The sequence below is a fragment of the Sminthopsis crassicaudata genome, chromosome 1 (genome assembly GCF_048593235.1).
Source record: "Sminthopsis crassicaudata isolate SCR6 chromosome 1, ASM4859323v1, whole genome shotgun sequence".
In the NCBI taxonomy this organism is placed as follows: Eukaryota; Metazoa; Chordata; class Mammalia; order Dasyuromorphia; family Dasyuridae; genus Sminthopsis; species Sminthopsis crassicaudata.
Window position 1 is genome coordinate 142,183,353 of NC_133617.1, and position 22,311 is coordinate 142,205,663.

The following is a 22,311-nucleotide window of genomic DNA, read 5'->3' on the forward strand; positions in this document are numbered from 1 at the left end:
TTTGGAAAGTTAGCAGAAAAAATCTGTCTCATTGGGTTGAATGGAGTGCCATGCAGCATAGATTACACTAGTCTAGGCCTCAACAAGCAAACAGTGCCCCCTCCATCCCAAGAGCAGACTCCAACATTAACCTAAAATTAAGTTAAAAAAATAAGCTGGAAAAATGAGCAAACAAAAAATGGAACCCGACCATAAAAAGTTACTACAGTTTTGGGGGAGATCAAAACACAAACTCAAAAGAAGACAACAAAATCAAAATAGCTACATGGAAAGCATCAAAGAAAAGTGTGACTTAACCTCAGCCCTTGAAGAGCTCAAAAAGGATTTTAAATATCAAATAAGAGAGGTAAAGGAAAATTTGGGAAAAGAAATGAGAGTGATGAAAGAAAATCAGGAAAAAAAAATCAGTTGCACAAAACGGACAAGGAACACACACATACAATACTGAAGAAAATAATACTTTAACAATAGAATAGGTCATATCATAAAAGAGGCATGAAAATACACTGAAGAAAACTCCTTAAAAAGTAAAATTGGCCAAATGGGAAAAAAAAAAGCACAAAATCTCAGTAAAGAAAATAATGCCTTAAAAACTAGAATTGGGCAAGTAAAATCTAATGACTCTTTGAGACATCAAGAAACAATAATTAAAATTCAAAGAATGAAAAAATAAAACATGTGAAATGTGTCAGTAGAAAAATAACTGAAAAATAAATAATCCAGGAGAGACAATTTAAGAATTAGTAGACTACAAGGGGAAAAAAAGAAGAGCTTAGACATCATGTATTTAAAAAACAAAAACAAAAACAAAAAAACCTTAGACATATTTCAGGAAATTATCAAAAAAAAAAAAAAAAAAAAAAAAAACACTGCTCTGATATTCTAAAACCAGAGAGTAAAAAAGAATTTGAAAGAATTCACCAATTACATCCTGAAAGAGATCCAAAATTGAAAATTCCCACAAAAATTACAGCCAAATTTTAGAGCTCTCAGATCAAACAGAACCCCTTCTGATTCTACTGATTCCAACCCCTTCTGATTCTACTGGTTTTCCCTTTCTTAATTTTTTCCTGTCATCTTTTAATGTAGATTCTGTTATATCTTGTATGATCTGGACTGTAAATCTTTGATATTTAATTGTGTCTTTCTGGATGTTTTCGATATTTTCTGTTTGATCTGAGAGCTCTAAATACAACAACAACAACAAAATTCGGTTCTGCACACATATATTGTATCTAGGATATACTATAACATATTTAATATGTATGGGAATGCCTGCCATCTAGGGGAGGGAGTAGAGAGAGGAAGGGGAAAATTTGGAAAAATGAATACAAGGGATAATGTTGTAAAAAATTACCTATGCATATGTACTGTCAAAAAAATGTTATAATTATAAAATTAATTTTAAAAAAAGCCAATCAGAAGACTTTGTATTTAATATTGGCAGCAATTAGGAGCAAATGACATTTACTGAGTAGACAGATAACATAATGCACTTTAGAAAAATCACTTTTAGTGGTTGTATAGAATATGGATTGGACAGGAGAGAGAATTGAGGCAGGTAGACCCATCTCTCAGGCAACTGCAGAGTAAACATAAAAGAGTAAATGAAGACCTACACAAGAGTGACGGAAGTATCAGAAAAGATAAGGAGATATATTCCAGAAATGTTGCAAAAATGAAAGACTTGGCAACAGGTTAGAAATGGGGAAAGGGAGGAACTGAGGATGATATTTGGATTGTAAGCATGAAGGACTAAGTGGATAATGTTACCTTAACAGTAATAGGAAAGTTAGGCATATGGGAGGGTAAAAGGAAAAGAAAATGAATACAATTTTGGACATGTTAAAATGAAAATATCATATGTACATTTTGTTCAAGATGTCTGATAGGAAATTGAAGACATGAGACTCTGGAGGTCAGCAGAGATGTTAGGGAGGCCAGATAGATTTCAGAATCAGCAGCAGAGACGGGTAGTTATATCCATTGGAGCTGATTAGATCATCAAATTAAATAGTATAGAGGAGAAGAAAGCCCATGACAGAATTATACTGTGGGACACCTATAATTAGAGGGGATGATGTGGATGAGAATCCAGCAAGAGATGGAGAAAAAATGTTTTCATAGTTAGCTTCTCAGATTTAAACAACATAATTTCTTTCAACCAATTCTTTTAATGTAGCATTAAATCCTGTTATCATCTTTGTATCTCTCAGATGTACCAACATTTTATAAATGTAGTAGTAAGAATTAAACAGAATATGTCAGACGTAGCCTGACCCTGTACAGTGGGAGAATTTTCTCAATTAATGAAACCTGAAACTTCATTAGTTATTTAACTATCATGTCATAATGTTGGTTCATTATCAGTTTGTAGTCCTTTTGTTCTAAAAGAAATGTAATCTATCATATTTTCTTGATCATAAATCTAGAAAGACAATTCTTCCTCAAGTGAAGAAAAAGATTATGTAGACACATAACAGTTTTCATCTTACTAGGTTCCACACAATATTCTAATCTTTTTGGATTATTTTGATCTTAATTCTGAAATCCAATGTCTTAGTTTTAGAGAGTCACAGTCAGTGGGGAAACTCTGGGTAAGGTATAAGACTCTTCAGCCCAGAAGGAACCTGCTAACAATGTCTGGTTTGGCTTTCCGTCTCCCCTAAGGACTCTGGGCCTTCTTGAGAAGTCAAGGGGAGGTGACAACCTGTGTAGAGATTGAAGCAGAGTGATACCAGGTGGCAAACTACATAGCAAGTTGTTTATGTGATCCCACATGCTCAGAGTTGTTTTTGTTATATTATAAAAAGGGGAAAGCCTTTGAAATAAATGGACTCCATTTTCTCACCATCCTCAGGAGTCCCACCTCATCACTTCTCCACTAGGAAGGTATATTTTAATCATCCCAGTGTGGGGGCTCTAAAAAGCAGGACACAACACTTACTTATTCCTAGAACTTCATCTTAGACAGTAAGGTAACCCAGTGGATAGAATAGTTGTCTTGAAGTCACAAAAACTTGGGTCCAAATAGAGCGTTAGACATATAATAGGAGAATGCTCAAGCCACAAGTCTTTTCATATTTCATCAGGCTGCAATCTTCTGGATTTCTTTTGCATGGCCCAGGAATTTTTCTACCTAGCAAAATCACTTCAGCCCTGAAACACTCATCATTACCCTCTGTTCTGGGAGCCACTTGACTCACTATGAGAAGAACATAATGAAAAAAGAAGTCTTCCAAGAGGTTCCAGTTAAGGAGGGTGGCCAAGTCATCTCTTCATTTTCCACCTTAAAGCATTCTGGACTTCTTTATCATGTCCCCATCCCTCCTTGCTTTTCCTTTTGTGTGCTGTTCCTTTACTTCATTAGATTGGAAACTTCTTGAGAGCGGAGTCCCACTTTTGCCTTTCTTTGAACTCCTTAATACATGGCCTAATGTTTAATAAATGTTTGCTGAATGACTGTGAACTTTGGCAAATCATTTATCCTCAGTCTCCCTTTGTCTCCTCATTTGTAAAATGGAGGTATTAACAGCACCTACCTTCTAGGGTTATTGTGAGGATAAAATGAGTTAGTATACATATAATGTTTTGTAAATTGAAAAGCACTATACAAATGCTATTATTTACATTACCTTAAAATATGGCAAAAATTACATTTATGCCTTCATAAAAATCATTTAAATGTACTTTGAACAAAATAGAACTGAGAATGAGTTTGGGAAGCACTGACTATCAAGTATCTAAAGGGCACTGACTGCATCAAGTCTCTATTGAAAGGTGACATCAATATTCTTTGGGTCAGGTAATAGAACCAATTTCAAATTCAATTAATTCTTGTACTATCTGGCATCCCTGTTTCCATCTTATGGACCACAATTTCATGTAAGACTATCAAATTCCTTACTTAATGCCAGACTAAATCTAGACTACTCCACTAACATGCCAGTTTAGTAAACCTGTTATAAAAGAAAAGACAATACAATTAGTTTGTTATGTTCTGTCCCTGATAAACTTAAACTGGTTCCTTTTCAAGTAATAATAATAACTCATATTTACATAGCACCCCAAATCTTGCACAATTCCTTTCTTACAACAAATTAATGGAGTTAATATGTAAATGTCATTGTCCTCATTTTTCAAATGAAGAAATGAAAGCCCAAATGAGACAATATTTTTGCTGTACAGTGCTTGGCACAGAAGATATTTATTAAATGCTTATTCGCTCCTCTCTTCTCTTCATAAAACATCTTTTCACATTCTATAATTTTTCCAGAAATTATATTTAAGTTGTAGGTTTCAGATTTCATTCTCTTTTTTAAAATCAAACTGACATCTACCCTTTTTGAGTCTATACTAAGTACTTTTCCTGTTATCAATGATTTTTTTAAAGGTCTCTGAATGTGGTTCAGCCAACAAACATCTGCTAGATAAAGTACGTAAAATATACTATAAACAACAAAGTGCTTTATAAATGTCAAGAATCATTACTATTTCCCTGCTATATTTTTATTGGAATGTACAGAGATAACTTTGGATTTTCCAAGGCGATGCAACAGGAATAAAAATTCTAAGAGGTCCCATTTCTATCTAATAAAGTTGTGAGTAAGTTTTCTCACAAACATGAGATCTGCCTTTTGGTGAAAAACAGAAAAAGATGAGGTACAGAATGATACCTACATTTTTAATCATAACCAATATGTTGCTTTCTTTTGATTGACTTTTTTTTTTTAAACAAGGGAAAAGAGTTTGTATTTGGGACAAGGTGAATTAGTAGATAATGATAGATATGTGAGGGGGGACAGTATTAATAAAACATTTTTTAAAATTTCAGAAGAAAACATTAAGTTGAGAAGGGGAGAGAGAAATAAATGGGATGATTTTGTTACTATCATGCTAAATTTAATATACTTTTAAATAATTGTTCATAAAAAAGTTTGTACTTCTATAAACAATTCCTCTTTGCATATTGAAACACTATTTCTTGATGATTAAATTCACAATAAAAAATATTTTTAAAGGTAGATACAACTAAAAAAAAAATAAGTAAACAAAGGTCTTAAAAGAATACAGATGGAGATCTGGTTTTTTAACTCCTTGCTCAGTACGAAGAGACTCATTACTGTAATGTTTTGACCGTCTCTCAGTTGTAATCCTTCTCTGGTTTCTTTTCTGTATAATCTTTTCTTCTATGAGCAGGTTTCTCGGGAGGCTTCTGGAGCCTCCAGCCAGCCTCTTCTTCTTCCTGAATCCTGGCTCTGAATCTCCTCCAGCTCTTGTCCTTCCCCCATCCAGACTGCTCTCCAGGCTCAATGTTGCCTCTTTTTATCCTCCCAGAGAATGGGCGTGGGATAATGCAAGGGGTTCTGGGAAGAACCACTTCAACCAATGAGCTTGCTCCTCCCAAGCACGCAAGCTCTTCCCTAGGAACTCACAAGTCAAACTACCAGGAAAGGCCGGAACTAGAAAATTGTCAAGTACCGACTTAGCACTTAGTAAAAACCCAATATCTCATTATCTCATTAGCACTTAGTAAGAACCTAACACATCACAACCAACTGGCTACCAGATAACAAATGTTCTTGAAAGTCACTTTTCTCTGATTACTCCTTTTCTTTCTTTCATCTTCTTGTTTAACTTTAACAATGACTTGGAACAAATATCCCCTTTTCCTTCTATTTTGTCTTTTCCTTGTCTTCCTATAAATTTTTCTTCTTTTCTCAAAAAAGCAACATCTTAGCTAGGACAGAACAAAACTCAAGAGAGGAACCTAGAACATCCTGATCATCTCTACATTATGAAGGACTCAGTTCAAAACAAGCTATAAAAGAGAATCTTCTACAGCAGCCAGAATGACAGTTAAAACCAAGAAACTTGAACTGAGAACTATGTGGAGTTAACAATTGTGAAATCAACCATGTGTTTCGAGCAATCTTAAGAAAACTGTACAGTCATATTCCAAGGAACTTGTAATATAAGTTCACATTAATATAGACATTAATACGTGTAATTTAAATATGTAATAGAGAAAAAAAATTTGATACATGATAAATCAAAAGTTTCCCCACAATGATTCAATGATGTGATTATACCAGTAAATCAAGTAAGAGGTCAAGCAGACCATACATACACACATCACACACATACCTTAAAGCAACTATATATCCTACTGGACTACAAGCCCAAGCATTTCTAGTGGGTGAGTGCATGTGTAGCCTATTTGATCTCTTACTTGATTTACTGGTATAATCACATTGATACAATAATTGTGATATTATAGTTTTGATTTTGTCCTACATAAGAACCACGATAGCTTCATCAAATGAGATTACATAAATATAGAATCTCAGAGATATTTAAATACTTGTCACTTAAAAATACATAAAAAAGAACAGAGTCTCCCTTCATTTTTATCAATTGAATTATCAATAAGAATTAGGCAAAGATCATATTCCAGTCAAATATATCAGAACTAAAAGTTTCTGTCTTTAAGGAGCTTATATTTTATTGAATAAATGAATGAAAAAGTAAACATTAAATACTATGGATACAAATACGAAAAGACAAGAAACAAAGACAGACATGCCTTCAAGAAGTTTACATTCCAATAGGGCAAAAAAAAAAAAATAATAATACATAAAAAAAATGATTATCACTTTAGTCTAGAAAGTAACAGGGATGGTAACTGACATACACTAACAAGCAGAGTTGATTTGCTTCAAGGTTCCAAAAACACACACACACAAAATATATATATAAAAGAATAAATACAAAGCAATTTCTAGAGGAGGAGGGGACTAACAAGTGAAGTAATCAGAAAAGGTCTGGTAATAGAGATGACATCTAAGCTGTTCTTTAAAAGTTCCTGATATTCTATAGCCAAGAAGGGAAGTAAGTACTCATTCAATGCATCATGCCCATTTTGTATTAAGGGCACTGAGGCAGAAGATGAAAATGTCACATTTAAGGAATAGCTAAAAGCCTAGTTTGGTTTGAACACACAAGGTGTGAGGGGAAATGATATGTAAAAAGTGTTTAAAAAGAGTTACTTATTGTGAAAGATTAGAGAGTGCATGAATTTATTTACATGGGGAAAAAAAAATCCAATACTTTATTTCCAACAACTACTATATCCCTTAATTGTTTTTTTTTTCTTAAAGCATTATTTGGAATTAGACTTTACCAGAAAAAAGAGTTCATGACACAAAAAAAAGCATGAGACTCTTAATCTCAGGGTTGTGGGTTCGAGCCCCATGTTGGGCACCAAAATGTGATGTTCTGTTTCTCTAAGTTATGATCCGGAACAGGATTCTTGGGAAGCTTCTGGAGGCAGCCTTCCTTTCAGTTCAGTTCAATAATCCCAAAATGCAGCCAGGAGTTAAAGTCCTGATCCTTTCTTTCTCTTTCCAAATCTTATCTCCAGATCCTTTATTTTCTTCATTAAGTCTTGTCTCCTTCACTTGTGGCTCAGTTAGCTTTCTTAGAGGCCTCTTTCTTTGGTTCCCAGGAGCTCTTGTCTGAGTGTCTTCAGTCAGTATGAATGTCGAAGTTGGAATGAAATCTTTTTTCCTCTTCCCAGAGAGTGGGCTTTTTTATATGCTCTCTAAAGGTGTGAGTCTAATGTGTGTACCAATGATGGAACTCCTTTAAAGTGTGAACTAAGTGCATAAGTACCTTGTAAGAATCCTAACAATAATTTCATGACACCCCCGTTCAGTTACAAAGTTCCATATGGGGTCACAACTTACAGTTTAAGAAGCTGAGAGATAAATTAATACTTAGAACAAGCTTGTGAAGGAAATATTACTGTTAAGATATTTCCATTTTACAGAAGAAGAAATTAAGGCTAGAGATCTTAAGTGACTTGTTCAACCTTAGATATCTAAGAAAAAGTGAAATGGGGAGAATCAGACCTGATGGGATCTGAAGAAAGCCAGGAGGCAATTCCAAGCATGAGGGATAGCAAATGAAAAGGAACAGAGTTAAGGAATAAAGTGTCATGTGAGAGGAAGAGCAAAGAAGATTACCAGATATATTAAAAGCAAGAGGTAGAAATTAAAAATAGACAGATTTCAACAGAATTTTGAGAGGGCATGCTGTTATGCCAAAAAGTATTGTTTCTTAATCAGAACTCTTCAGAATGTAAGTGTAGTTAGTATTACAAAAAGAGTTATACATCAAGAGAAGATTAGATGACCAACTGTTAAGAATATTATATAATTAGTACATATTTCTAATAGTAGTTGAACCATATAAGTTCATATTGGTTATAATGGTCCTTTTCATTTATAAATATATTAGTAGAGCTGGGGTTAATATTGTTGTAAAAATCTCTCTCTCTCTTATCAGTTTTTTCAAGTAAATAATAAGTATGAACCCTGGTAAGAGTAGCTAGGAATAGGTAACAATCAGCCAATCTAACTATTTCAGGTAGAATATTTCAATAGACTGATAAAGAAATAGAAAGTACAAATCAAAGCATTTATATTATATGATATTCAAAAAAATGTTCTATTATGGAGATGAGCTTTTATTTTTTTAAACTGTCTGCTTAAACTACTAGCACAATAAGGGAGATCAAGCCACCCAATTCCATTGTGTTACAGATATGTAAAATGAAAGCAAAAGATACTAAGTGAATTTCTTAAGATCATTTGAATGAACAGAAGCAGAGCTTGAATTCAAACCTAATTTTCTTGACTTTACATCCCGCATTCTTCTTACTGCTTTGAAAAAAAACTTTAAATGGATTCAAAATCTTGCCAGACAGTAGTTCTCTCAATATTTCCACAAATTCCATAAGAAGGAAATTTGTGTTTGTTCTCAGGTTGTTTGAGCCAAACCATACTTATCCAGCCAGAAATGAAATTTAAACTAGAAAATTCTGAACTAGTGTCTAAAAGAGTCAAACAAGTTAACAAGATCTGCTTATAATCTAAGCAAAACCACAGATGCCCTCCAATTCCTATGCAATCCATTTTATGGCAAAACCTCATTTTTATTTGGCAAAATAATATTCTGGAAAAAGTGAAATTCATGTGAAATCAAGGGACCATGAGAACTGGCACAAAGAGGAAAAGAATTTCTTCTTTCCCACAAAACTTTAATAACTCACCAATAATTATCAACAACCCTTTCACTGCTACTTTAATCTCCCATCAAGTATATTAGTTTACCAATTAGCATTCTGAAATGGTCCAAGAAAAATTTTCTTTCTGATAACACAGGATAAAGAATTTATAATTTTAAAGATATAACCCAATTTTGAAAATAATGTGTACAAAAGCTTCATAGCACCACTGTTTATAATATTTAAAGAAAACACTAGGACTTGTAAGGAAGAAGACTTTATCACTATGCATGCATGTGTATATACAGATACATATAAACATATATATATGTACACATACATAGGGAGAAAGAGGAAGAGAGAGAAGAATAGGGAGAGGGTGAGAGAGAGAAAGAGGAAGAGTGAGAGGAAGGAGAAGAGAAATTGGTGATGGCTGAATGTAAGTATCAAAAAAAGAGGTACTATGAACACACAAGACCAGAGAAGTTCATGATACACTTACATACAGTCCATAGAGGGTTGGCTACAGAGTTATTACCTGATGGCTATTTACCTTGGACAGTACCCCAGAAAATTTAAAGTTGCAAAGCAGATCAGCTGCAGATCTGAACTGAGAAAGAAAGTTTTTAAAGAGGAAAGGGAAAGGAGGATTTTTCTATACCAATCATATCAAAGGAAGGGAGAGAGGAAGGGGAAAAAATGAATGTACAAGAGAGAGAGTCTAGGTGAAATGTTCTTTTTTTTTTTATTTTTATTTTTGAAATGTTCTAATATTCAGAGGTAAATAAACAGCCAGATTAAGAAAAATCACAACTAATATTGAATAGTGACAATATTTGTGTGTTCACAGCTTACAAAGAATTTAACAAATATCTCACATAACCCCCACAATAAAGTAAAGGTAGGTAAGATAAGTATTATCTCTAATATTTATAGATTAGAAAACAGGGGCTTAGAAACATAAGTGAATTACTGTTCAGAATTAAAAGACAAGAAGAGATAGAAGCTGAACAATAACCCATTAATTCAGATTCCAGCATAGCTGTCTTCCCATTAAACTGATTTTGTTTGTTGCAGCAAAGAGATATGCAAAGATGTCCCAAGGATAAGATAGAAGCACCTATTTTGTCTTGTGACAAAAGCTACATTCCCTACCCACATGATACCAATTTCCTCCTTCTTTTAGAAACAATAAGAAAGCATTTAAAAATTATCCTACTATGAAATCTTTGACTAATTTGAAAAAATAATAACTTTATCATTCTTAAATCATTTGGCAAGTTCTGATTTTGATATATTTTATGAGATATCCAGATGAAAATTACAATAATTTGATTGTTTAAATTTTCCTATTGAAGAGATGCACTTTAAATAATTATAGTATAACTCTAGGCTTAAATTTAAGCCAAAAGAAATAAATGTGCTAAATTGATTATATGATCCTAAAATTTAACATTACTTAAAATAAGGCTTATTGTACATACATAAAATGATTAAGAAAGACAAACATCTAGTTTTCTATTTTCTCATGTGTAGTAGTTTACAAGTAAAATACAAAGGGGGAGGATTCTGAGAAGATAGCGAATTCAGAAAATTTCAAGCTCTCCCTATTTTCCCCATAAACAAAACAAAATTGTACCTCAGAGTGAACAGACCAGCGAAAAACAAATAAGACTTGAGACACAAAAAGGGTCCTGCTAGGACAACTCGAGAAGATCTGAAGACCCCAAGACCTGGGGATTAACTACTGTTAAGTGTAAACACATTCAGGCTTAATCCTCTGTTAGGAGCTCTGGAGTTAGCTGGGTTCAGAGATAGCCTCAGTGTGAACCACAGGAACTTTCACCTCCTGGACAACAAGGAAACCTGAGGGTCTGAGTCCCAAAATTGTGGGGGAAACCTCTGCTGATTAGGACCCAGGCCCAGCTGTGCTGCTGAGATACTGCTTTGGGCAAGAAAGAACCACTATGCCTGCTAAGTATAAAAGCAGTGAGTAGGATTAGCTACTGGGTTAGCTCTTACAAGAGGGTAAAGTTTTTGGTTTGGGGTTTCAGACCAGAGAGAAAAAATGAAGTGAAGCCAGAAGGACTATTTCCTCCCCTACACTTCCCATTAGAGGTAGTTACATTAATGAGCTCTCATTTAAAAATTAATTAATTAAAAAAAAAAAAAAAAAAAAAAAGAGCAAAAAAATAAGAATAATTGAACTACCTAGATGCTATAACCAAAAAAAGAACCTTAACATAATAATGCAAGAAATAATCAAAGAAAATTGTCGTGGAGTAATATAACATATGAGGGGAATGTAGAACAGAAAAAAAAAAAAAAAATCTCAAAGAGATCCTACAAAGAAAACATAGTTTTGTGGGAAAGAAGAAATTCTTTTCCTCTTTGTGCCAGTTCTCATGGTCCCTTGATTTCACATGAATTTCACTTTTTCCAGAATATTATTTTGCCAAATAAAAATGAGGTTTTGCCATAAAATGGATTGCATAGGAATTGGAGGGCATCTGTGGTTTTGCTTAGATTATAATAGAAACTTATTATGGGAATAAGGAAGAGCAAGATTCATCTTCAGAGGACAATGAAGTAAAAAATAAAATGTTTTCTACCCCAAAGAGTTGTTACTCTACCTACCTATTTAATTTTAAAATTTGCAGAAGAACGCAAAAAAGAACAATCAAATCAGAGAGAAAAAAGAAGATCCATTCAAGAAAAACAAGATTATTGAAAAAAAAAAAAAAAGTTAACCAACCAAAGAAGGAAATCCAGACTCTTAAGGAAGAAAATAATTCTTTGAAAATTAGAATTGGGCAAGCCAGTGAAGCTGGAAGAGGCCAAAAAAATAACAAAACAAAATATAAAGATAGAAAAAAAAATAGAACAGAATATAGGAAATCTTTTTAAGTAAACAGATCTGTAGAACAGGTCATAAAGAAAAAATAAGAATAATTGAACTACCTAGATGCTATAACCAAAAAAAGAACCTTAACATAATAATGCAAGAAATAATCAAAGAAAATTGTCGTGGAGTAATATAACATATGAGGGGAATGTAGAACAGAAAAAAAAAAAAATCTCAAAGAGATCCTACAAAGAAAACATAGGAATATTACTGCTGAATTTTTGAAACCCTCCAGAACAAAGAGAAAATTCTACAAGAAACAAAGAAACATTCAAATATGCTGGAGCCACAATTAGGATTATACAGGATTTATCAGTATTTAAAATAAAAGAATGTAGGCTCTGGCATATTACATATTGGCAATCATAAGAACTAGGCTTGAGGCCAAAAATATAATACCAACAAAAATAACCATAATATTAAACCAAAAGAAAATGGACATTTTAACAAACTTGTAGGTTTTCAGGATTTTGTCTCAACCAAACTTGAACTCAATAGAAAATTTTAACATAGAAGAGCCAACATCAAAAACTAATTTCAAGAGATTTAAAAGATTCGATCAAGAGAGAAGTCTACCTTATATGTCAGCTTTGTTAATATTGTTTTAGATGCATCTTTACATTTGTAAATGTGGGGGGGGGGCATACCTGTGCCTAAGTGTAACCTGTTTGGGGGAAGTGAGGAGGGACAAAAGAAATAAGTAAAATGTGAACAGCAGAGAACAAAAGAATAACCTAAAAAGAAGCAAATATGGACAGTTATGAATATAGACACATACATACATACACACATACATAATATAAAGGACCTGGATTCAAGTTCTGGCTCTTCAACTTACTACATCTGGGACCATTAGTGAATCACCTGACTTTTCTGGACCTCCATTCTTCATCTTTAAAAAGAAAAATAAAAAAGAAAGCAAAAAGAAAAGATGGACTAGAGAATTTTTTCCTAGGGCCCCTTCCAGTTCTAAAATTACCCATATGTTTTTATCAAATACTTCTAATACTAACAATAAGAGCATCTGGAAGTTAAAAGGTTTTAAAAATTGCCATTATTTAAGAGACAGCTCATTTTATTTTCACCACAATCTTGCGAATCAGGTACTATCGGAAGTATTATCTTAAAGAAATTCAGACAGAAAGAACTTACTTACTGAAGAACTCACCATTAATAAGCACTGAAATGGAATTTCAACCCAAGTATCCCAAATCCAGTGCCTCTTATTAATTGTCTAGATTCAAAGAATATCCTCTAATGATCACCCATCACCCTTTATGACCCCCTAAGCATGTTACTTAACTTGATATATAAAATTAGGAACTTAAGACTACATAGTCTCTGAGGTCCTTTTCAGTTCTAGATCTATTCTATGATTTTTTTAATCCTAAATATATTAGTATAAAAGTATATACTACAGATAGTCTACGATGCATTTGGCATAGATATTCCTGAAAATGTCTGAAAACTAAAATTTCATAAAATTTTGTTTCCTCTTGAATTATCAGGGTTAAAGACATTTTCTTATAGGAAAAAAAAAAACATTTACAGAGAAATATATTTAGTAAAAATCATTTTTTTAAAAAAGAGGGGGAGTGAAGCAGGTTATAGAAACAATAAAAGGAGCAACAATATGCTCACTTAGGACATGGCTGACCCTTTATTTTTTCTCCACATCCATTCTCTGTTCCTTCCATCTCTATTTCTACAATTCTTTGATCTTTTTCCTTTTGCTGCCATTCATACAGGAGCAGCATAATAAAGAAGTATACATGCTGTTGTTTTCTTCCCTGGCTCCTTTCTCACCAGCTCAAAAGTCTTTCTACCCTGTATCTCTTCTACAACATTACTCCCAAGGCTGTCCTGCTTAAAAAACAAAATAAAATAAAATAAAAAACTTAAAAATCTAAAATCCTGTTTAATTGGGAGTAAAAAAAATACATATGAATCCTAGATTCAATAATACTATAAAAGTGAAATTCTTCAATTTGATTTTCCATGTACTATACTAGGTAGGGATGTCACTAAATATATATTTAAGATTGCTTTAGTAAAACTGAACAACTATGCTTCTCTAGGGATGGTATGAAAATGTCATTTGAAGCTTTAACACTCCAACCAGTTCTTGGAATCGTTCTTTTACTTTATTATATAAAAGAAAGTAAGCAGCACTATCACACTTGATCACTATGCCTCAGAGAACCTGAACAAATATTATTTCATCCCCTTTAAACATGCATGTAAAGGAATGTTGTGCTGCTGTATTCCACATACAATTGCAAAAGGAAGGAAGGCAGGTACTGACAGAAAAACAAATACAAAGTGATGTAATCTAATAACTCAGCCTTTATATTTATAGGCACATATTTTAAATTGGGAGAAATTTGGGCATAAACTGAGAATGAAGAGTTTGTAAAATAAAAAAGGATTATAATATTTTATCTAAACTTAGTATTGTTCAGTATCACTTGTTCTTCTGACTTTTAAAATGTACTAAACATTTAATAATGCTTCAAATGGTAACCTTGGTCAATATCTATAAAACACTGAAGTCAAGCAAGCATATAGTATACATAAGTATAATACTAACTTTGTACATACAAACATCCTCCAAACTAAGCCCTTTGGGACATTCAAGAAATTCACTGAATGAGCTACTCAGAATAAATAGAGAACACTTGACTTGGCCTGCAACACTTTTACTGATTAAAAAAAAAATTTAACTGTTCCTCTACTTGCACGGAAATGGCCATTTTATGAATATACTGTTGTGGTAACAGTAAATCTTAACTTTATTAATTCCTGACTTTTGGATTTCCCTACATATACTGGGACTTGTTAAAAATAATCTTTTGAATCCAAGCAATTCAGATTTGAAAATTAAAGACTGATTCAACGAACCAAAATTAAACATTATAAAAGATAAGGCACATGTTTTTAATTATTCAAAAAACTCAATGAGTTTTTGTTTATACATTTAGTTTAATTGATATATTCCCACCAAAACAAGAAGATAAGAGAGGTCAGATTTCCACCATTAGTCTTTCTTCCCCCTAGTTACAAAAAATCAGAGGTTCCTTATGAGTCAAGAGACTTAGATCTTTTGAAATACAAATTAATTGACATTTCAAAAAGTTGCTATAAAGATGGTTTTAGTCAATCTTGCTAAAAAAAAAAAAAAAACAGTAAAATTAAATTATGTTTGTTAATTAATACTCACAAAGAGGCTCAAATAAATTGAGGTGAGAAAAGCAAATATTTTTGATGAAAGACTTGGAAAGATTTAAACAATATAACAAATATATTTTCAAGTGAGAAAATTTTAGAACATTTGGAAGGGGGCATAATATTAGGTTTCTTTTTCTTTACCACAAAGTTATTTCTAAAGTACCGATAAAGACCATTTTTACAATATAGTACATAAGGACAAATTATCACTTTTTTTTTGACCTAGTAATCAAAGTACCATGAATGAACCATAATGAGCAATTTAACTATTTCTTAATATGGAAATATTTTAAATTGTCTTATTATCATATCACTACATATTTTGAATATATGCTATAGTTTTTAAAATAATAAAGAAGCATCTAGCACAATAAATTTCTTTAGAAAGTGCTTTTCAATATAGAGATTTTAAAACAATATACAGTCATAACCGAGAAAGATCTCAAAACATTAACATTCCTCCTATAATAGTATTACATAAAGATAACCAATAACTACTTCTTCCCACTAAACACATAGTGAATGGTATTTTACTATTTCTAAGGTTGACTTCTAATTTAATTTCCAATACTGACTATTATAATTATCTGAACTAAACTTGTACCTGAAGACATAAAGGAATTTCAAGGCTCTTTTCTTCTGTAATGCTGGAAAAACACAACCCAAATGATCAAAATGGATTAATTTTTTAAAAAATTCTTCATAAAATATATCTTATAATATATTCATATTATATAACATATATTATATATTACTATATTTAATATATAGTATGTATATTATTTCTACATTATATGGTAATATCTTATATTCATGTATTCATAATATATTCAAAATATATTAAATTACTCTTATGCTCATTTTGTCTGCTTCAGTTTCCTCATTTATAAAAAGGGGATAATAATGGCATCTACCTCTCAGCATTATTGTAAAAAGCACATAGGGTAATATGTGAAAAATGATTGTAATATAATAATCACTATTACTATTTAACAACAAAATATATAGTATCAAATGTAATTAGCAGAGCTATCTTTTGTTATGACAGCCAACCTCTTATCTTACCCATTTTACTTTCTGAACTACTCATATTTCTCAGCTACTAATATCCTTTCAGAAATGCCCATTACGTTATCTTTATTCTTTTTTATATATATAAGTGGTCATATCTTCCCTAACAAAATATAAGCACTATTACTGGTTTTTTTTTTTTTTATCTTTTTATCTTTCTTGTATACAGTAACTATTTGTTAACTAGAATATTCAAAGACAATCAAGATAACCAAAAGCAAAGTAGTAGAAGAATAATCACAGTATCAAAATACTTGAGAGTCATAAAGGATCTCAATAGATGTTTAGTTCAACACATACTCATAAGGAATGCCCTTAGTAATATGCCTAACTAGCACTCAGGCAACCATTGCTGGAAGTTGAAGCCCTCAATAGAAATAGAACCTTGCCATCTTTTGAAACAACTAACTCTGCTTTTGGACATATATAGTTATTAGGAAGTTTGTTTGTTTGTTTGTGTGTTTTTCTGACATCAAGCTTAAATCAGTCTCTTTGTGGCACCCACCCTTGCTCCTGCTTCTAACCTCCAAAGAAGAGTTCTATGTTTTAAGTGTTAGCTAGGTGATAAAGAAAAATGCTGGCCTTAGAATCAGAGGACTTAACCTCAAATACAGTCTCAGACATTTACCATGTGAACTTGGATAAGTAACTTAATTTCTGATTACCTCAGTTTTTCAAATATAAAATAGAGATCACAGCATCTACCTCCCAACATTCTTGTAAGGTTCAAATGAGATAACATTTTTTAAAGAATTTTACATAGTGCTTGGCAAATAGTAGATGCTTGATAAATATTTATTCCCTTTCTTTTCTTCTCTTCTATCAAATCAAATAGAACAAATTTAATTTCTCTTCTACATGAAAGCTTCCTACCTCAAAGAGATAGAGGCCACTGAGTCTAGGAAATTAAGACTAAGAAAGGTGAGGTTACTTGTCAAAGATAACAGAGCTAGTAAGTACCTGAGTCAGGATTCAAACTTGTGTCTTTTTATTCTTCTCTTTTCCAGACTCAAAATGTTAAAGTCATTTTTTAGATCTTCCAATAACAGGGACTCTAGGTCCTTTACCATCTTAGCTTTGTCTAAATATTGTCCACTTATCATTCTTCTAATATAGTAGCTATCACTAACCAGGACATTTCAAATAAAGTCTGACAAAAACAGTGTACAGAAGAGTACTGTGGAATGACCACTATTATCCCCTCAATGCCCTGGATTGCATAAATTTGTTTTACTGCTACATCATAGAGCTGACTCTTAATAAGTTTTTAATACACTAAAACCTTCAAATATCCTTCTCTTCTTCCTTCCCTCTCTCCTTTCTTCCTTTCCCATTTCTTCATTCCTTCCTTCTTTTACTCCCTCCTCTCTCATTTAATGAATTGCTAACAATGAGTACCCAACCTTATACTTGTGAATTTTTTTTGTGTTGTTTCTCAGTATATGACTTTCCATTTATCTGTACTAAATGCCATCTTATTATAGTTAGATCAATGCTCCAATCTACCAGGATCCTTTTGAATAGTAGCTCTGTCATCCAGTTATTCTTCCTCAACTTTGTATAATATGCAAATCTGATGCACATGATCTCAATGTCTTGATCACTGATTTTTTTTTTTTGATCACAGATTTTTAAAAATGTTAAATGGCATAGGGCCATTCTCAAATCCTTAGAATAATCTAGTTGAGAACTCTTCCCATGCTGTCACTGAAATATTAAACTACACTTTGAAAGAGAGAATCTAACCAATTTTAATCCATTTAATTTGTATTATTAGGTTATAATTTAATAAAACAAATGTAAAAATTATAAATATTCATTTGGAATATTTCTCACAAGAATAGTATGAAATAATTTATTATAGATCCACACAATTAGGCAGATCTTCTGCTATCTAGGTACCTTACAAATACAGCTGTTCAACATATTAACTCAAATAAAACTGATAATATAGTATACATGTGGTATACACTGATTCCTTTTTTTCACTCCTAATCAATTGTTTCTTGGAATTTTCTAGTTAAAACATCATGTTGTCAGATCGTTTTGTTTCTTCTTTGCCAAAGTTTGTGCCTTTGATTCTGTCTTCCAGTTTTACTGCTATAAACTGAATTTTAAGAAAAAATGTCAAATAACAGTTATAACTTGAATAGCAAATGGGGAGAAAGGTCATTATTGCTTTATCCCTGTCTGTAATAGGAAAGCTTCTATAGCCCAGATTCTTACCAGTGATCCATGCACTTGTTTTAAAAAAAAAAAAAAGATTCTAGTAACTGTTATTTCAACATAATAAGATTCCTTTAATTTTATTTTGTTGCACTTAAAAACATGATTCTCTGAAAGAATCCAGAGGAAATGCCAAAGGGGCACTGTGACCAAAAACAAAACAAACAAACAAAAAAGTTAAGAACCGTTCTAGTCTTTCTCCATTGCAAAAGTTACTAGCTTCAAGTTTTAAATATATGGTTCTGATCATTTGAATGGTCTCACAGTTTTATGTAGTTTCAGAGTTTTTAAACATAAATGAGTATTAATTTTTTAAAAAGGATTATCTGCAACTACTGAAATAACTAATGCAGTTCTTATAATACTTGTTTATGATTATTTTACCAATGTTGCTTCTTAACCTGCAACATTGTAATTCTTCCTATCAATCCAACTTGGTCACAGTGAGTTATTTTCAAGATGTTTTTCTTGCTTGCATTCTCTTATATTTTGTTTCATCCTTGTTTGGTTATCAGTAGCATATTTGTTTCATAAAAGACATTTAGCATACTGCCTTCTATATTTATTTCTGGGAATTGTTTTTAAGCATAAATATAATTTATTTACTGAATACTAGATTAAATTAAATTCTATATCCATCTTGTCCAAGTATTTTCCTCTCTTCTGGCAATTCATCATAGCTTACTCAATTTGTTTCTAAAATTGAAGTATTGAAGATTTCTCTTTCTAGATTTCTTTAGGCATTTTATATTTTGCTATATTTAAATTCAGCAATTTTGAGATCTCACTTCTGTTGGTGTAATTATGCATAGTAAATAGGAAATTTATTCTTGATCTTAGGAGACTTTTTTTCAATAATTAGAACTAAAATTATTAAAATTAAAGCCCAAAGACAAATGAGCTGTCTGGAGAAGATAGTGTGAGAGAGAATGAAGGAAAGACCCTTTCAATGAAATCCCAAAGGGAGTATAACTATAGCATAGCAAGGAAGGTCAAGATTTCTCAGAGTGTTCAGTGATTATGCTTAATGTAATCCACTGCAGCTGACAGCCAGGAAAAAAAAGAGACTATGTCATAAATGGAATTGGCAGTAATCTTCTAGAGAGATCAATTTTACTCATAATCTGGAACTAATGGGGTGTTTCCCCTGAAAGCAGATGGATTTCCTCCATGAAAGGGAGGAGGACAAGGAGAAAAAGAGGTAGAAAAGAGAAAGGAGGAAAAGAGGGAAAGTAAAAAGGAATAAAGAAAATGAAAGAGAAAAAGAAGGAAGAAAGCCAGAAAGGAGGAAGAGAAGGGAAAGGAAAAGAAGAAAGAAGAGGACCATTGTAGCCTTAGTACAAGATGCATAGTAAGTGCTTGATAATATATACTCGTTACCTCTATTATAACTGTGTTACCACTGTCAGAGAAGCCAAGAAATTCAGCTAAAAGAATAAGGCAAAAGCAGCTAGTAATAGCAGTCCTAACAAAGGTATCTACCTCTCTCCTACTCTGGGGTTGCCCAAAAGCGATAGATAATACTGTAGAATTTCTAGCCTAAACTGTTTCGTACTTTCTACAGAAATAAATCTAGCTAACACTGTAGACCCTTGGGTATTTGTTGCTCATGGTCACTCCCCCTTGGGTAACCACTAGGTGGTGGTATGGGAGTATAATACAATCATCTTCAAGCTCTTGATTTCTGACAGCCTGATTCAGGTATTATTTATCTGATTGGAGCTGCCTTTAGCCTTCTGCTTTTGAATTATTTACTGTAGGATTTCTTAACTTTTTTTGTGTGTTATGGAGCCTTATGACAGTCTGATGAAATCAATGGACCCTTTTTAAAAATCATATTTTTAAAGGCAAAAAATAAAATACATGAGATTGAAAGGAAACCAAATATACTGAACTAGTTATTAAAATAGATGAATTATTTTTAAAAATTCCTAATACATAGATATGCAGATCAATAAATTATGCTCTTTAATTCCTTCATAGAATCAAACTCTATATTAGTGTCAATTTAATGCTTCTTCTCAGTTCACTCTCCAACCTCCTACAATGACATCTTTACTGGCTAGTTTGCCTGTTTGTGCCTGCCTAGTAAAAAGGGAAAGAGGAAAGTAAATCTAAATTATTGTTTGGATACAGGACACAAACATGTTTGTATAAACATAGGTGACCAGAATGGCTATAGTTAACATAGGATATTTAAAAAAAAAAAAAAAAGTTCTCAGCCTATTCAAACACTTAAGACTCCTGTCCCCTAAAGTTCTGAGTTACATAACACAGAAAAAGAAAAGTTTATTTTGAAAATTTTGCCACACCTGTTACTAATAAACCGTCTCAAACATAAAAGAAGTGAGTATGGCTCCTTTAGACCATCTGGTTTTAAAGGAACTTTATCCAGAGCAGTCCACCTGAGTAATCAGCTATAAAAAAAGCACATCTAATTAACTGAATAAATTGAGATGTAAGATGGGGTTATATAACAATTTTCATTCAAATGCTAGAAAATGCCTACCAAATTAAAAAATATCTGTATTTTGGAGTGATGAGGCCAAAGTACTTGTGCTAACTAAAACTATGCAAGTAACCTGGCTACTTTTCAAATTTGCTTTGTCCAAACTTCTTCATATTCATGACACATAGATTCAATCTAAACTAGAATTATAGATCTTGGCTTTGGCCAAACTACTACCATGAAAAGCTTGGGATATTTTTTTTAAATTTATATTTAATTTGCCCCAAATTTAAAAAGTGTGGTACAGGGGAAAGAATATTATGTATAGAATCAGCACAACTTGGCCCAAATCCTGGTGATCTTTATAGAATCAGACTTTTCCTTTTGTCACTATATTCATCTACAGCTGAGCTTCTTTTTGGATATGATTCAGCTGCTTCATTGTTTCTGGAGCTACTTGTAGTTGTCCTCTGTTCTTCCCCAGTAACATGTTGGATACCTTCTCACCTGAGGAGATCAGCTTCTGATTGCCACATCTATTATCTCTAAAGTTAGATTAATATTTTCTAAAGTTAGGTTTTCTCAACCACAAAATAAATGAATTATACTTAATGACCTTTAAGGTGCTTTCCCATATTAATCTATGACCCTAAAATTGTTTGTTGTTTTCACATAGCTTGTCTATTACCTCACCGCTAGAGCATATACCAAATTAATACCTCCTTCTACACATCCTCAATCTGTATCTATTCACCTATCTACTGCCACAGCAGTAGATAAGGAAATCTCTTACTTTAAAAATTAATAGCCCTCTCTTCAACAGACTTCACATACAAGTCAATTATCACTGTCACTAGATAACTGAAGTATCTATTAGATAGTAATATCTTTGTACAAAAAAAGAATATTTAGTGGATCTTACATATAACCCAATCAGTGGTGTCAGTCAAGTCCAACTCTTCATGACCTCACTTGGGTTTTCTTGGCAAAGATTCTGGAGTGCTTTGCCATTTGCTTCTCCAGCTCATTTCACAACTAAGGAAAGAGAGACAGTGTTAAGTGACTTGCCCAGAGTCACACAGTTATTAGGTGTTTGAGGCCAGATTTAAATTCAAGATGATGAGTCTTTTTGATTCAAGGCCAGTACACAGTCCACCACTGCCTAGTTACCCTCTTACATCACTGCCTTGTTATGGTGGAAGAGCCTGTGTAGCTCACTGAAACTATAAGTTATAATATTCAGGGTTACTGAAGATGAACAGGTCAAAGTGTAGAATTCTGACAAAATTTATTCCACAGGAGAAGGAAAAGGCAAACCACTCTAGCGTCTTTGCCAAGAAAAGCCCATGAATGCTATTAAGA

The 22,311-nt window shown here is 32.5% G+C and overlaps 1 protein-coding gene across 10 annotated transcripts in view; it reads right to left on the minus strand.

The window, feature by feature from the left end:
* Nucleotides 1-22,311, minus strand: part of VPS13B (vacuolar protein sorting 13 homolog B) — a 973,300-nt gene that overhangs the window by 673,216 nt on the left and 277,773 nt on the right. Inside the window, exon 19 of one of the 10 annotated variants that reach the window (XM_074268443.1) lies at nucleotides 20,733-21,984. The exons of the other annotated variants lie outside the window; for them this stretch is intronic. Within the exon in view, the coding sequence (XP_074124544.1) occupies nucleotides 21,974-21,984 (11 nt within the window). The 3' untranslated portion in view covers nucleotides 20,733-21,973. Of the gene's footprint in view, nucleotides 1-20,732; nucleotides 21,985-22,311 lie in introns of those variants that run through there. 10 annotated transcript variants of the gene reach the window in all.